The sequence below is a fragment of the Tachypleus tridentatus genome, chromosome 10 (genome assembly GCF_004210375.1).
Source record: "Tachypleus tridentatus isolate NWPU-2018 chromosome 10, ASM421037v1, whole genome shotgun sequence".
Lineage (NCBI taxonomy): Eukaryota > Metazoa > Arthropoda > Merostomata > Xiphosura > Limulidae > Tachypleus > Tachypleus tridentatus.
The window spans coordinates 31,962,189-31,980,748 of NC_134834.1; the positions used below are offsets into that span (position 1 = coordinate 31,962,189).

Sequence of the window (18,560 nt, forward strand, 5' to 3'; positions counted from 1 at the left end):
AATGACATTGCTTGCAGATACGTGGTAATCAGGGGTTTTGTAGCACCCCTCATTCATATATAGATTCAATAATATCTCAATAGAATATTGATTTTCTGTGGTACATACCCCCAGACTCCTCTAGATTGAACTGTCATTGCAGCAAGTGAGTTGCTAAAAGAAGCTTCTTATACTTTCAATCTGCTGTTGCAATATCTGGTTTAACCATCATTTAAAACAACTTAGTTCCATGTTGATTCTCAATATCATGAACTTAAAGTTATATTAAATCTTACCGCAAAAACTGTCTACCATGTTACGTTTCAACTTGTCAACAAACCGTATAAAAAACATACTGTACTTTAGGCTACGAGGGAGATTTTAGTAGGAAAAATAAAGTAAATATTTGCAAGTGTTAAAGTGTATGTAGTTGATTTGTCAAAATTTTGAGTTAATTAAAAAATTCAACCTAAACTTTTTCTTCTTTCACACGACTGAGGGTTAGTACTAAATCAAAAGAAATCAAGAGTAATACTGCTCGTTACGTTTTAGGTCGGGGGATTGACCTGTGAGGGTCAGGTGCAAGTTTGACCTCTTCCTCATCAAAGACAACAATGAATGAAATAAAAAACCTGTTAAATCTTTTCTTTAGACTCACAAATCCCCTTTCCGTTTTTAATTTTGATCATTGCTCAGTTAATCACTCAGCTATACTTAAGTGTGATATTTGTAATAAACCACGAGTTAAAATTTAAAACGTTTTACAAGGAGTGATTTTTCCATTATTTAACCTAGTCTCAATATTGTTATCCAATGTGCTTGAACTTATCGCTATCTTTATGCATTTTCAAAGCATCTAATTGTGAATCTAGTTAACCCTGTCGGCTTGCTGTTTTCAGAACAAAATCGTCAGGTAATCTGAGTGTAAGTTATCGTTATAGAGAACATTTAAATACAGGTGTCACCCACGTGCCTTATTAAAACTGCATGGTCTATTTCTTACCTGATCCGTTGTGGGTTGGCGTGCTATTGGTATACAACATAATAATTGTACCCGTACATCATTTCCCGAAACATATATATCTCGATTATCACACCTCCACATCCGGCCTAGAAAGATGGTATTAAATTCACACCAGTCTACGACAAGCAGCACCAACACAACACTACGCTTTAAAAAAAACAACACGAGTGTCACACACCTGTAATCTGAATTATGTGTAAATATCTTTTAATTTTGCTGGTGCGCTCCTCTGTCTATGTGAATGTGGACTGGCGGCTTAACAAATAAACACCTACTAACTGCAGCAGCACCTGATGCACGTGCTAAGTTAAATCCACCAATAAACAGGCCAACAAGGCATTCCCAAGGACGTGCTCTCTTTACGTCATACTGAAAATGTATGCTTTTGCTGTGTCGTTCTATACATAAAGATCAAAATTGTTGATAGTTATTATTATTAATCTGTGAAATATAGACCACACATACATTAAAGAGGCATGCTAAGTCACGCTAGAGCGTTGCTACTTATATATGTATGTATAAATATATATATAAAAAAATTACGCCTTCCTGGTAGAGCTTTAACTCCTCTCCTTACATGACTTGACATTATTCAAGCTTATACGATTTTTTGAGCTTCTAAACAAAATCTGTAATTGCAGTGACTAAACTCTAAAATTTGCTACTACAAATTAGTTTCAAATATCCGCAGAGACTACATGCGCCAAACACTCATAAGTTTGATCTAATAAACTACTCAACATCACCCACCATCAAGTCTTGGGCTATTCTAATCGAATAATGAAGTTTGACTTTAACTCTTGTTATGCACCCAGCTCCAATAGCGGACAGCGATTTTTTTGGCAACGGGATCCGAACCCTTGCCCTCTGTCTCACATTATGGTCCACTACCATAAGACAGGGAGCAGTCAAGCTTTATCTCATCTGTTTGTTTGTTTTTAATTTCGCGCAAAGCTACACTGGGTCTGTATGCGCTAGCCGTCCTTAATTTAGCAGTGTAAGACTGGAGGGAAGGCAACTAGTCATCACCACCCACCGCCAACTCTTGGACTACTCTTTTACCAACGGATAGGTGGATTAGCCGTCACATTATAATGTTCTCACAGTTGAAAGGGCGAGCATGTTTGGTGTGACGGGGATTCGAGCCCGAGACCCTCAGAATACGAGTCGAGTGCCTTAACCACCTGGCCATGCTAGGCCTATCTCATCTGCATGCAATACTTTAAAAATATCTCTCGGCAGTATGTATACGGAGTTACATCGCTAAATCCGATGTTCGATTCCACCCGGTGGACACTACAGTTATTCCAACGCGACTTTGCTCTAAAACAAACAATAACGTCCTTTCAAACTGTTTATATAGAAGTTTAAAAGATAAAAAAATAGATTTTAGATGTTATTGAATGTTGTTGTTTACTGAGTCACAGGCAGTAATTGACATTAGTTAAGTGTAAATCGGGATAATAAATAGTACATGATCAAGAAATGGCTCTAAACCGTGCGGTTTTATCACAAAAACTTGCATTAAATGATTTTTTAGATTTATATAAGAATACAATAAACAAGTATTGTAATAAATAGTAACAACTTACATTGACGTGACCGTTAGACGTGGTGATAAAGAATATCAGAAAAAACTTTATTCCTACCTACGTAAAACCGACTCACGCACACCACAAATATACGGCATCCCGAAACCTCATAAACCAGATTGTCCATTACGACCAATAATGTCCACATATGAATCGTTTAATTTCAATCTTGGTAAATACATAGCATGGGCATTCTCCAAATATGTAACATCAGCCAGCTCATTCATCAAAAACTCTTTTAATTTCAAGTCTAATCTAAATCAACTTAATCATAAAGCCTTAATGGCCAGTTTCGATGTTATATCCCTCTTTACAGAAGTTCCAACCACTGAAGCTTGCAAGATAGCCTCAGAACTCTATATCCGAGACCCTAACCCAACTATAGACATTCCCAGCAACCAATTAGCAACCCTCATAGAATTCACCACGATAAAGACAAACTTCATGTTCAACAACCACAACTATATACAAACAAATGGCTTAAGCATGGGCAACCCAGTATCACCAGTTCTAACCAATATTTTTATGGCACAAGTTGAAACACAAGCAATTAACACAGCATTGCATCCACCACTATACTGGTACAGATATGTAGATGACACGGTTGCGGGATTCAGATCTACAGAACACATACTTAATTTTTTCAATCACATTAACTCTATACATCCCAACATTAACTTCACATGTGAACAGGAAGAAAGCAATCAAATATCATTTCTTAACCTCAAAATTACAAAAACTGACACACAATTCAAAACAGAAATCCACCGAAAAATCACCCATACTGGACTATACATTCCTTGGGACTCAGCAAATGAAACAAAACAAAAACTCAACATACTAAGAAACCAAATAAACACAGCCATAAAACTATGCTCACCAGATAAAATTAACGACAAATTAGACAAAATAAAACAATACTTTATCAACATTAATAAGTTTCCTCCACAATCCGTAGAAAAAATTATACGCACACACCTAAACAGAAAGCAAAATCAACCAACAAAAGTAAATATATCTCACGAATCAAAAAATCACGAAACCATATACTGCTGCATACCATATATTCCCGACATCAGCAGACAAATAACCAACATTTGGCAAAATTAGTAACAAAATATGACATTTCAGTTGATACCAAATTTATTCAAAAACCAGGCACAAAATTGAGGTCTATACTATGTAAAAACTACACTGACAAACACCACACCAACATTATTTATAAGATACAATGTGATAACTGCCACGACTTCTATATTGGAGAAACATGTAGAAAAGTGGAAACCAGATTCAAAGAACATAAAAAGTCACCTTCACACGTTTTCGAACACTGCAAGTCAAATAAACACAACACAACCATATAAAACACTAAAATACTAAATAAAGAAACAAACATAAACAAACGCAAAATTAAAGAAGCCTTACTTATACAACAACTTAAACCCAAAATAAACCAATATAAAGGAACGCCTTTATATTTATATTAAATATAATAAAATAAAATTATATATTCAAACATCTATCACCGCCCTCTACATTCCGACACTCAGTTACACAACCCCTTCCAAACATGTGGTCAGCTTCTGGTCAGTTACCTCTTTCTTTCTTTGTGAACTTAACGATGACCGAAGAAGGTCGAAACGTTGTTCGCTCTTCTATGTAAAGTGTTTTCTCAACCCAAACGAGCCGTTTTTGCAGATATAAATATTACGATCAATCCCACTATTCGTTAGTGGGTTCATCACCACCCACCGCCCAAGAGTTAGCGGTGGGTGGTGATGACTAGCTGCCTTCCCTCTAGTCTTACACTGCTAAATTAGGGATGGCTAGCACAGATAGCCCTCGTGCAGCTTTAGGCGAAATTCAAAAACAAACAATTCTTTTAGCAAAGCCACATCGGGCTATCTGTTGAGTCCACCGATTCAAGATACATATACATGCAATATGTAAATCACATTGGCATTTCCTTTTGGATAGAGCTTATGACATTAGGAATCTGAAAAGTAAAATGCTAATACTGTTAATTCGGTATATATAATAAATAATTTCAGTTGCCGTGTATATTTAAATGGAGAGAGAATTTACTTTGTTTCGGTTTCTATTTGCTTTTAATACATACTGTGAACCGCTTTTGGTGCCAATAAAGTAAAAGTAAAGTTTACGATTCTTATCGAAACCATTTTACAAAATAAAAATAGCAATTACTGAATGTGAAATTTTACCTTTTGTGATACAGCCAATACGGGTAGTTTAGGTTTATTGTTGTCGGCTGATAACACAGGCCTATATAGCCAATACTGAATGGTTTAGATATATTGTTGTTGGCTGATAACACAGGCCTATATAGCCAATACTGAATGGTTTAGATATATTGTTGTTGGCAGATAACACAGGCGTACAATGGTTTTATTTTATCGAGACGTTTACACGTTACATTTAATTCCTGTATATTGAATCCGAACATAATATACGTTTTTCTCCATCACCTACAGATTTATCACAAAACATCATATGTACTTTTACATGTGTGAATCATTTTCATTGAAACCGGATCACATTTTGTTATGCTTAAAATTCTGACAGCCACTGGCTATAGGTTTATCTAGACCAATCGCGACGTGGGAGTCTTATTGATCGTTCTAGAACCCAAACTCAACAAATCTAATAACAAATAATGTCCATTGTGATAAATGAAATAATAATTTGATCAGAGTGAGGGTTTTTCTTTCTGATTTCTAAAAGAAAAAGAAATTCTTACTTGATAGAAACAAAAAAGAATGATGTTTTCGAAATCTGAATAGCTGAATTATAGAAAATATGTTATTTAAATCAAAACAACTTTCATGAAGTTTAAGTTCGCAAACCTGTGTAATTCAATAATCCTGTTTTGAATTACATGGGACCCCAGTGGCTCAGCGTCATGTCTGAGGACTTACAACGCTAGCAACAAGATTTCGATACCCGTGGTTGGCAGAGCACCGATAGCCCATTATGCAGCTATCTTCGCCATTAAGTTGTCAGCCAACCTGTATATCTGGTCAATGTTTATTATTGATAGACTTTCTAGAGAGACAATCTATAAAAAAATTGTTAGTTGTTTTAACTAAAACTCATCTGAATTCTATCTAAAGCGGGTAATCGTACCCCAAATCTTAGCGTGTCTGTAAACTTACCGTTGACTCATCGTGATACTCGAAAAATCTGTAACCACTTAATTACGTTTGTATGAATTAATGCTGAAAGACTTACGCTTCTCATTAGGGTATTTTTTAGTACATTCTAGGCATGAATTGTATTTGTTTATAAATTATTCAAAATATTAAAGTGAAGTTTGTTGAGGACAACAAGAGTTTCTAACCAAAATCTCTGTTTATTTTTTAGCTTCTTCAGTTAAAGAAACTTTATTTGAATAAATTTGCACTTGACACTAATATTATTGATTTGGTTTTGTACTAGTTATTACTAAGTCGTATTTATAACCTATGTTTTTACCCTGTAAAGAACTAGACAAATAAAAGTCAGTGAAATCACGTACGTTCTAAGTAAAATGAATTTAGAATCCCAGCGGTGATTAATGGGATTTACTAGAATTATGGGTTCATTCCCCAATTAAATGCTGCGTTGACATATCCTGTTCCTTATGTCAACTTTTGTGGCTGTTCACTACCGGTTTTGATTCAACATTGGCTCAACATATTATTCAACGGTGATAGTGTTAGAAAAGCATGTAGGTTCAAACGTCTCGATAGAAATGAATAAAAACTGTTTCCCAGTTTACCCCTGAAGAACAAAGGCCCATCCTGCGAAAGCGTTCGGGTTATAAGGTGTTTATTCATTACTCAACGTTGAGATTGGAAAATTCACTACGTCAGCTTCTATGGGGGGCGTGTTTACTGTAGACGTTGATGCAGTGAACGTTTAAAAAAAAACACCATTAAACAGAAACCTATTTATTCAATCTAAAGTCCTCAAAACGTTCGTAAATAAAATAATTTCTATTTCAATGCTGTGTCTTTAGAATAATTTTATTTCATTTAACTTATTTGTCAGCGTTATTGCAAAATTTTAATTCTTTTGAAATCCTTTTTCTTGTGCCTGACGTCCATCTTGGAAATGCCAACAAAGCATTCTAGGTTTACAGCCAGGATTAAACCAATCGTGACGTCATAGCGGTTACAAAGTTGATTATGTCGTTGAATCTTGTACTGTAATCATTGTGTGCTTGTATACGATTCGATAATCAACATACATAGTAGTAATCGATCCACAAGCAATCTTATGCATAAATAATTTAGAAAAAAGTTGCGGTCTGAATTTCATTAGCAATTTTAGTGTTAGGAAAGTGATTGTATAGGATGCTGGGGTTGAAAGGTTCGCTCACTTCTGAAAATGAGGTCATAAAAACTTTATTCACGCACTTATCGCTACACAAGGAAATAAAAACAAGACAAAAATATTTACTTTAATAATTTTAGTCGCTCTTAGTTAGAGTTTAATTGTTTATATAAACCAATAGCACTACTTATCATAATGACGAAAATCATAACTAAAATGTTTTTCCTATATTACTACTTGAGAATAGTTCTATTAAATCAGACGACTCCAAGAAGTAAGATCCAGGAGTTCTTAATGATCTGCGCGTTTTGATTATACAGAATCGCTGAAGATCCCACTTTTTTATTAAGTCTTTATTACGGAAATTGTTGGTTATTATTTCAAGTAGTATTATACTAAGTTGTGTGTTTTTTACGTACACATAAAATAATGTTATTTTTCCTTCCCACTTTACTTGATTTTTGAGGCTAAATTTAGAATTTATAACTATTCAATTTTCTCTCTGATTTGAGACTCGACATGGTCAGGTAGTTAAGGCACTCGACGAAACATGCTCACCCTTCCAGCCGTGGGGGCGTTATATGTGACGGTCAATCCCACTATTCGTTGGTAAAAGAGTTTCTTTGTTTGTTTGTTTTGAATTTCGCACAAAGCTACTCGAGGGCTATCTGTGCTAGCTGCTCCTAATTTAGCAGAGTAAGACTAGAGGGAAGGCAGCTAGTCATCACTACCCACCGCCAACTCTTGAGCTACTCTTTTACCAACGAATAGTGGGATTGATCGTCACATTATAACGCCCCCACAGCTGAAAGGGCGAGCATGTTTGGTGAAACCGGGATTCCAACCTGCGACCCTCAGATTACGAGTCAAACGCCTTAACTCACTTGGCCATGCCGGGCCAGGTAAAAGAGTAGACCAAGAGTTGACGGTGGGTGGTGATGACTAGCTGCCTTTCCTCTAGTCTTACACTGTTAAATTATGGACGGCTAACGCAGATAGCCCTCGAGTAGCTTTGCACGAAATTCAAACCAAACCTCTAATTGAATTAAGAAAATCTGCTTTTCACCTGGTGACTTATTGGTAAAGTAAAGTTCGGGTGTGATCCCTGGCAGTGGAACAAGCGAAGATAATTCGTAAGCAGTTTTGCGTTTAAAGTAAAAACATTTTATATACTTAATTCTTGTGACAACAATTTAATATGTAATAATCACTATTTTTTAAATAAATATGTAAATATTAAAAAAATCACGCTAGATCAAATTGAAATAATTAGCTTCTTAATTATTTATTGTTGTATTATTGCACCAAATCTTCACAAAATCTTCAGGAAATATCATTGGAACTAATCTGACATTAAGAGTCCAGTAACAGTAATACGCACAGTTTCTTATCTGCGCATGACGGTCTTTAATACTGAATTGATGCACTAAAAGATAAGTAGCCAGTTAATATTTTCTGGCACCAACATTTGGGCATCTCTTGTCTGGTCGAACAGCAGGATTTTACCAACACGCTTGAAGCTCACTGACGACTTCAGACTGCAGAATATATTTTTGTGGCAACTGGTTGTAAACCATAAATTCTCAGGCGTGTATTTCGTCCAAGCATACTAACTCTGAGGCTACGCCATGTCCTGTGTATATATTCTTCAGTCAATTATAACAGTGTGATCTGTATCATTATAACTTCACTACCTGGAATTGTTTTTAAATTCGAGTAATTTTCATGTTTCTTTTATGTTTATATAAGTATAACAGAGATTGTATAACAGAAGGCTGTTGTGTGGTTTTTTTCACAAACATTTATAAGTTCTTTACATGTTAATACTAATGACAATTACTATGCTCCACAGTGACACAGTGCTATGACTGTGGACTCCCCCACCTAGAAACCGAGTTTCGATACCCGTGGTGGGCAGAGCACAAATAGCCCATTGTACAGCTTTGTACTTAATTCTAAACAATCAAAGCAGTTTGTAAACATAAATATTATTACTCTTTATTATTAAGAGAATCTTTTAATAGTCATGACACTGATGGGCAGTATTCTGTCATGACACTGATGGGCAGTATTCTAGGGTTTTGCTATTGAAGGTGAGGAAATGTTGGTATTTTGAGGCTATGAATGTGTTGATATTTTAAACATCATAAGCAACTTGTCAGTTTGTGAAATAACTCGTTAAAAATAAGCGCAAATATACAATCGTATCACTTAACATTAGATAGTTTTGTAAGTTTCTTTATTATTTTGATTAGGAATTTGAAGGCTTCCATGACCGCTGGGAGGGAAAGGGTCAAATGTCTTTCACCCTTACGCAAACGCCGCATCAGATGGCATTATTTAAAATGGTGCCTAGATTCGGGTCTTATAACTAACGTTTTTTAATTGCACGTCTCTTTAAGTCCATCTTATCCAATTCTGATGGTTTTTAATCAAATAAGATAACATTGGCCGAACTGTTTTCTCTCATCAAATATGTAAATATACTTTTCTAGACCAGTTTTGCACGATGATTCCAAATCTGTTATCAGTTTTCTTCTAGCACATCTAGCTAGCAAAATGTTGCTGGTGTTATTTCCAGCATAACTGAGGTAATAATCACACATTAGACTACTTAACGTTACAAGTTTATTCATATTTCACCATAATTCACACAAACGTTATAAACACAATGCACTTGGTTAAATTTACAGAGTGCGCACTTATGAGAAAAAGAAATAAATGTAATCCCATAGCTTAAAAACTTTGTGAGTATGATTTCCTTTTGTAAACGCAAAGGTTTTCGGAAAATAATTCTAGATGAGAACGTAAAACAATGTTATTTCGAAAACACACGACAGTCCATTTTTTATATGCATCGAGCAGTTTCTGAACTCCATCACTGTATGTGGGAAACTTGTAGTTAGTTATTTAAAAAGGTTAACATACTTTTGTAACTAACACACTAGCTCATAGATTAACATTATGAACCTCCTCCCACTGCTGGCCCAGCATGGCCAGACGGTTAAGGCACTCGACTCGTAATCCGAGGGTCGCGGGTTCGCATCCCCGTCGCAACAAACATGCTCGCCCTTTCAGCCGTGGAGACGTTATAATGTGACGATTAATCCCACTATTCGTTGGTAAAAGAGTAGCCAAAGAGTTGGCGGTGGTTGGTGATGACTAGCTGCCTTCCCTCTAGTCTTACACTGCTAAATTAGGGACGGCTAGCACAGATAGCCCTTGTGTAGCAAAATTGTATTCCTTGTTTCAATAGGAAATCGAACATTACACTTCATTATAACACAAAAACTCCACCAATAGCATAGCGCTGTAGAAGGGTTAAAAAATGTTAAATTATTAAAAGGGTCATTATTGCTTCAATTTCTAATACAATGTCAAAAACTATAGCAATAATACCACTGCTCTAGAACATTTATAAAAGCACTAAGTTGTTAAAGAGTTCATTGTGGTTTCCACTTTCTAATATAATGTGAAAATTCTTCTCATAATCTGTATGTTTATGTACTAACAGTTTGATTTACACTTTTTTTTCACTCCGGTTCAAGATAACATAACTCTTCAAAACATTATTAACATCCTAACTGGTTTGTAGATTATCATGTTACTTCCTGGTTTGGCATGGTTAAGAACTCGTGAAATTAACACGATACACATAAAAATGTGCAAGGTTAACGGAAAATTACATTTCGTTTAAAACAGATTCTCGAACTATGATACACGCACATAAAAACATTAATGCAAAAAATTATAAAATTTGTAATAAACCCAATGTGAACATCCAGTTTACACGTACATTCCAATCTCTTCACTCATAGACAGAGCTCGCCTTCCTCCTGCTTAGGCCTGGCATGACCGAGCGTGTTAAGGCGTTTGAGTCATAATCCGAGGGTTGTGAGTTCGAATCCAGGTCGCACCAAACATGCTCGCCCTTTCAGCCGTGGGGGTGTTATAATGTGACGATCAATCCTACTATTCGTTGATAAAAAAGTAACCCAAGAATTGGCGATGGGTGGTGTTGACTAACTGCCTTCCCTCTGCTAAATTAGGGACGGCTAGCGCAGATAGCCCTCGAGTAGCTTTGCGCGAAATAAAAAAAAAACGAAAAACAAACAAACATCCTCCTGCTTAAGTTTGCCAGTTTTTATCCATTCACCTTGATCTACCTGTGGTGATGCGTTTGCAGAATTAAAACGCTAGAAATTGGTTTTCAATACCAACGATAAGCAGATCACAGATAGCTCATTGTACAACTTCGTGCATACCTAGAAACAAATTGATTATTAATTGATTGATTATTTGGAATTAAGGACAAAACTATACAATGTTCTATCTGTGCTCTGCCCATCATGGGTATCGAAACTTGGTTTGTGAGCCAGAAAACATACCGCTGTGCCACTGGAGGGCACAAACAAGAAAAATACATCCAAAATATTGTTCCTATTCTGGTGCAGCGGTAAGTGTAGGGATTTACAATGCTATAATCAGGGGTTCGATTACCCTCGGTGAACACAGCAGATAGCCCGATGTAGTTTTCTATAAGGAAACATACACAAAAAACACACTCATTCTTAAAAACAAAAGAAAGAAAATGAGATAACAATTACGTTTTGAATTATTTAGTATAGAAACAGGGAAAAGAAAAATTACACAACAGATTATGCGAAACATAAAACATAATTCCAAGTCAAAACACTCTCTAAATAAGTCTGTCTTTCATTAGTCAAGCTATGTTCTTGAGGACTAACCGCATGAAAATGTTTATGGTTGGTTGTTTGGAATTAAGCACAAAACTACACCAAGGGTGATCTGCGCTTTGCTCTCTACGGGTTTCGAAACTCTGTTTCTAGCGGTGTGAGTTTGCAGACATAGTGCTGTGCCATTAGGGGGCATTACATTTTATGAGATATGAAATCAAGATGTTTTAATTCTCAAGACAACGCTTTGCTGAGCTCTAAAGTGATGACTGGTAAGTTCATTTTTGTCTCCCCAGTGGCTCTGGACTTACAACACTAAAAAACTTAGTTTCAATATCCAAAGTGGACAGAACACATTGTGCAGCTTGAATACACGAGGGCTCTCTGCGATAGCCGTCCCTAATTTAGCAGTGTAAGAATAGAGGGAAGGCAGCTAGTCATCACCACCCACCGCCTACTGTTGATTTATTTATTATATATTTTAAAGATTGAAGCTCGCTCGCGATGATGTTTTGTGTGTGTCTTTTTTATTTGTTGGGTCATGCTCTGCCCACGGCGAGGAATCGAACACTAGGTTTTAGCGCTGTAAGTCTATAGACTTATCTGTGTCCTATCGGGGACTTCTCAACAAAATATTGTTCGATTTCCCTCTTAATGGACTCGGCAAACAGCAAATAGAACAAACAATAATTATAATACGTGCTCTCTTCTAGAGGACTAAACTACGAAAATGTTTAGTGCTACTATGAATTTGGTTTCTAGCGATGTGAGTCTGCAGACATACGGCTGTGCCACTGGGGGGTATGTCACGTGAAATTCAAATATGAGACGATTTGAGATCATTATGATTTTATGTGAAATTTGAAAATGAAACAGACGCGAATCATGTAATGTTACTTGAAATTTGGAGGTCAGAGATAATTTCAGGTCGTATGACGTTAGGTAAAGTTTGAACAAGTAACAGTTCCATGTTTCAAAAGATGTTACATGAAATTTGGGTACAAAAAATTAAGAGGATATTATGTTATGCTAAATTTGAACATGTGATGTTACAGTAAATTCGAAGATCAGACAGTCTCAGTTCAAATGACCTTACGTGAAATCTAAAGACGTGAGAATTTCAGAACATGTAACATTACATGAAATTTAAACATACAACAATCTCAGATCTTATAATATTACATGAAATTAGAGTATGCAACAACCTTAGATGATATTATGTTAAGCGAAACTTAAATACGGAACAATTCCTAAGTATACGATATTACGGAAAATTAAAGATACGATAATCTAAGATTATACGATATATTAGTGTGTCCTCTCATTAATAGCCTCGTTTTCAAAATGTTAAGAAATTTCCGTGCTCTGGTGAATATTTCTAAAACACTTCATACGATAGTGGCACGTGTATCTAATGATCCATTTCAAAACGGAGCTGATATATAATTATCAGTTTACAGTTTTATCCGTTTTCTTCTTTGGAGTATAACAACTCACATAAACGACTAACACACAATAAAGTTAGAGTGACTTTAGTTAACATTGAACAGACTACCGCATATGAGTCAAAAATAAGCATGGTCTTTGTTTATTGAACAATGACAGAATATGTAAATACAATCGCCAAGAGTGCCTTACACGGAGTATGTGTATATAATCAACGATATGTCGCTCTTTGACCATTAATGTAACTTCTCTTTGGGGAGCTATTTGCTAATATCAATTTCTTTATCTAGTAAAGGAGGTATTCCATTTTGTATTTCGTGTTAGCACGAGCCAGTTTCTAAGTAAATTTGGTAGTTGTGTTATATCGCAGAATCTAAAGTCTGTGAGGGTTAACAATAAACAATTGCGAACATATAAGCTCTAAAACAACTCGCGACATATTGTACTTACTTTAGCATATATATTTACTTTAGTGTATATATATATATACAAACTAAGAAACAGTACAGTTGCTAGTACCAGTTACCTGTTTGTTGCGATATAAACGTCTTCAAACGTGTTGTTCCTTGAAGCTACGTAAGTGTGTCTTGCACTAAAACCATCAAATCGACAAGTGCATGTGACGTTGTTATTTCTTGAAGTGTGTAAGCATATCTTACGCTTTATCCATCAAATCAAATCAACAACAACTGCCCATGACGTTGCAATAACCAGAGCTTTGTACAAGTAATGTACACGTGCAACTCTTCGCACATGTTTGACGTTAGATTTACAGTGTGTTCATTTTGACAGTATGTTTATAGGTAATGTTTCAGGACACACTTCTAAAATTACTTGAGTGTATATCAACACTTTTATTCTAGAATTTATTTTTCAAAGCAGATTGCACGTAAAAGTTTCATAATTATCATTAACTGTTTGTTTTAATTATAGGACGTTTAATACCTGTAATCTCCTACTCATCAAACCACTAAATAGAAATATACCACTGATTACGTTAACCCAAATATTATTTCAATCTAATTTAGAATATTTGATTGCTCTTAGCGACTGAATCGTTGATAAAGTTTATTATTGCTATTATTGTTGAATTTTAAGCAAATATACCAAAGATTTGTGAAAGCTGTCCTTAATCTGGAAGTAATGAACTAGTTGGATGACATCTTCTTAATACCACCCACCGTTAACTTGTGGTAACTATTCTAGTCAAACTGAAGAGTGAGACTTTATTTTTACTCTTATAACGCATCCACGTCTTCCCCTTTAATCAGATGTAGTGCGACACGTTTTATCTTTAATTTCGCTCAAAACTACACGCGGGGTATCAGCACTAAGTGTCCCTAATTTAGCTACTCTTTTACAAACGAATAGTGGAATTAACTGTCACATTATAACGCTCCCACGGCTGATAGGGCGAACATATTTGGTGTGACGGAGATTCGAACCTGCAACTCTCAGATTGCGAATCGAGCGCCCTAGCCACCTGGCCACCTTGAACTTAATGGTTCACTTGTGCTGACGTGCTTAATGTCAATTTTATCTAATTATTTTTCTAAAACGGAATTTTCTTTCACATTTTTGTAAGGTCTGCATCAATGGTATTAATATATAAACTGATTTCCTTACAGGTATAGACTAGGTCCGTTAATAACAGCGTGATCGAACATGATCTATTTAAATTAGAAAATGTTACTGAGATCTTAATTGAACGAGAAATAAACAGAATTAATGTGTTTGAAGGGAAGTGAAACGATATTTATTAAGTAAAAAGGAAAAAAGCACACAAAAAACAACAATAATAACAGTATGCTTAATTGGTTGACAGACTAGCCCTGGCCGTTCACTGAAATAATACACAAAGCTACATTAGCTAGGTATACCCTTCTAAATCAAAAACAAATTAAAATATCTCTTTCAAAAAAAGAAAATTCCATTTTCTGTTCCCCACGATGGCGCAACCACGTGACTGATCCCCAACCCATGACGTACAAAGATTACGGACGAAAGGATGTCAGACTATTTCTGCGCGTTGTGGAAAGCGAGAAATTCAAAACGTCAGTTGTTGCTCACCGAGTGTTTTCGTGCAAAAAAAAACCAACAAAAACATGGAATCAAATCCTATGGAAAGTTTTAAAATTTCCATATCATTAAAGATAGTGAAAGTACATGAGATAGAGAATACATAATATTTTTGTACATCACACAATCGCAAATTTTATAAAAGTGGGGAGGAGAAGGTAACGATATTAAGTGTCTGCTCAGCACCGATTACAATAATGGGGATTACACCGAGAGAATAAATTACCATCATTGCACATTCGACATTAGAAACAAAAATAAAGTTAACTTTCTAGTAAAAACGTTAAACTGAAATGTGGCAGATGCGAAATAATTTAAAAAAAAGACTTGAATTTACCAGTTTAAAGGAAGTGAATCAGCAGTTAAATCTATAAGAACGTTGGATGAACTCTTTGATTTGTTCAACGGTGTGTGATACACAGATATGATGTTGAAATACATGAGCCTATACGGATGACCATGGTTAAGAGGATACACCAAATTTAACAACATCTTTCTCCCTTTATCCTATGGGTACATGACTGTTTTGTTTGTTTATTTTTGAAATTCGCGCAAAGCTAATCGAGGGTTATCTACGCTAGCCGTCCCTAATTTAGCAGTGTAAAACTAGAAGGAAGGCAGCTAGTCATCACCACCCACCGCCAACTCTTGGGCTACTCGTTTACCAACGAATAGTGGGATTGACCGTCACGTTATAACGACCCCACGAGCATGTTTGGTGTGAACGGGGATTCGAGCCCACGACTCTCGGATCACGAGTCGAGCGCCTTAACCATCTGGCCATGCTGGGCCCACATGGCTGGTCATGTAGTCAAAACAGCACAAAAACTGCATTGCACAAATTATTTGGAGGAATTGAAATTAAAAAAAATTGTAGAAACGTGTCATTTTAAATAAAGATGGTTTGGTAAAGGTGTCAACAAGTGTAACTAAAGTATTTGATACAACAGAAAAGTGCTTTAACCGACTTCTAAAATCAACAAATGGTGACCTACATCAAGCAAGTACAATTGACCTTGGAGAAGTAGTTTTAAATGGAGTTTTCTCTAGTTTAGATTGCCCCAAGTTTGGTTGTACATCTCAAGATAACTGTGTTTACAGTTTAATAAAATGTTTATTTATGTTTTATAAAAAAACAACTACGAATGTGTCATCTTGATAAACAACAATCTGCAAAAGTTGCAGACGAAAACCAAGTAAAGGTTTTCTAAATAAATTTGATTTAAACATCGGTATTTTCAGATTGTATGAAATATAAAAATGTTTGTACAACATCCAAAGTGAATAGAGTGCTTCTTTGCCCTGTACCTAAGATTTTGGAAAAAAAAAACACATATATGAAAGAGAGCTAATTCAAAGGGCAATAACATCGTTTGCATTAAAATTATGATTTTTTCTTTTATTTTTGTACATTTTGCGTAATAATAATAAAACAGGTAGTTAAAGATCGTGGAAACTGTTTTGCTCTATTAAACAATGATAAAATTTACTATTACTGCTAGAACTAGGTAGGCGCTAGTCCTACTTGAAGAAGGACAATGATAAACTAAAGTAAGAGCTCTCGGTTTTGGCTATTCGTCGCTTTTGAACTTTGAGACGCTCTGGATAGCTGAAAAGCGGAATATATATACCGAAGATAAATGGACTATGTCAGGTAGCTCTTCATATATAGCTTCTCATGAACTGTAAAGAAGAAAATCTAGATAACTTTTGTATTGCTTTAAATGAACTTCACATAATGAGTGATAACGCACTTTCCAATAAATAAACTACAACACTTAACAGTTTTGCACTCTTTGAATATTAATGCATTATGTTCATACTTTACTTTGTATCTCACCACAGACCTGTATATGCATCTACTTAAATTTATGTCTTTATTATAAATAATAAAATACTATACCACAATAAAATAAATTAATACCAACACAATATTGTCATTTATTGCTATTTTTATTTCACAATGCTAATTCTACAAACAAGTATTTTTCCAATTTAAATATATATTTTTTCCATAAAAACTGATATCAAAAAAACTGAAATGATTATAAAACTAAAACACTCAACTATCAATTGGGTAGTTTTGCTATTAACAATGTTACATTCGACAACTTGAGGACCAACAATATGGCTACCGTTTGATGTCAAGTGTCAATACACTAGCGCGAGCCAATGCGCAATCCAATTCAATGCAGAGATCAGTGATAAAAAAAAACATTGTGAATACATCTGGAAAGTGATCTTTCTCTCTTTTTTATAATTAATTTGCACAGTTACTGCGAGTGCACGTGTAAACTAAACCGTTGCCCAGTTTAGCTTCAAGAATGTAAAAGGGAATATGCCTATCACAACACAGTGGGGCCCGGCATGGCCAGGTGGGTTAAGGAATTCGACTCGTCTTCTGAGGGTCACGGGTTCGAATCCCGGTCGCACAAAGCATGCTCGCCCTTTCAGCCGTGTAAGCGTTATAATGTTACGGTCAATCTCACTATTCGTTGGTAAAAGAGTAGCCTAAGAGTTGGCGGTGGGTAGTGATGACTAGCTGCCTTCTTTCTAGTTTTACACTGCTAAATTAGGAACGGCTAGCGCAGGTAGCCCTCATGTAGCTTTGCGCGAAATTCAAAAACAAACAAACAAATACAACACAGTGGTTATTTTTAGAAATTTGACGACAAAGTTAATGATGTAGATATCAATTGTTCTCCACCAAAGTGTGTTGCCTATTTGACATATACAAAGTACGAAAAGAATGAGTGTTGTAGTAATTTGTAACATAAATATATTACAACAATAACGTTTCTTTTTTAACGAATAAAAGATAACAACACCGTAATGTTTCAAATTGCGTTGAAATCGAACGTAGGACTAAAATAAAACATAACTGGTTAGTCCAAGAATTACTGATGTTTTTCCCTGTTGTTATTTATGTATCTTATAGCAAAACACCACCAATATTACAATGAATTTTACAAATTGCTGCTTAAATCCCGTTTGTATTTTATCCATAAAAATACCCCCCAGTGGCACAGTGGAATGTCTGCAGACTCAAACTGCTAGAAACCTGGATACGATACCTGTGGTGGGCAGAGCACAATTACCTTAGTTCCAAATAATCAATCAAAAAAAATGAAATACGTTACTTTTTAGGGTCATTTCTCTACATTGAATGTTGTAATGTCTTTATGGCCAATTTTTTAAGGCAACCTGCCACTGTTCCTAATTTTTAACTGTCAACTAGGAGGAGAGGTAATAAATGGAACCAGTAGCACCCACCGCTAACTCTTAGGTTACTTTGTATTAACAAGTAGCCAGCTAAAGTCGTCGTCACATTATAACGTTTCAAAGGTTAAAAGGCGAGGATGTGTCGGTCTCTGGTTTCGATCCCGTGACTCTAGGGTTGCGAGCAAA

General features: G+C 35.5%; 1 protein-coding gene across 3 annotated transcripts in view; it reads right to left on the reverse strand.

Annotated features, from left to right (window-relative positions):
* Nucleotides 1–13,670, reverse strand: part of LOC143229002 (rho guanine nucleotide exchange factor 25-like) — a 76,346-nt gene extending 62,676 nt beyond the window's left edge. Inside the window, exon 1 of one of the 3 annotated variants that reach the window (XM_076460606.1) lies at nucleotides 13,600–13,670. Coding sequence is in view for 2 of the 3 variants with exons in the window: in XM_076460603.1 (XP_076316718.1) it covers nucleotides 983–1,022 (40 nt within the window). In the remaining variant the exon portion in view is untranslated. Of the gene's footprint in view, nucleotides 1–982; nucleotides 1,242–13,599 lie in introns of those variants that run through there. The other 2 variants (XM_076460603.1, XM_076460611.1) reach the window with 2 other exon arrangements.
* Nucleotides 13,671–18,560: the final 4,890 nt, after the last annotated feature.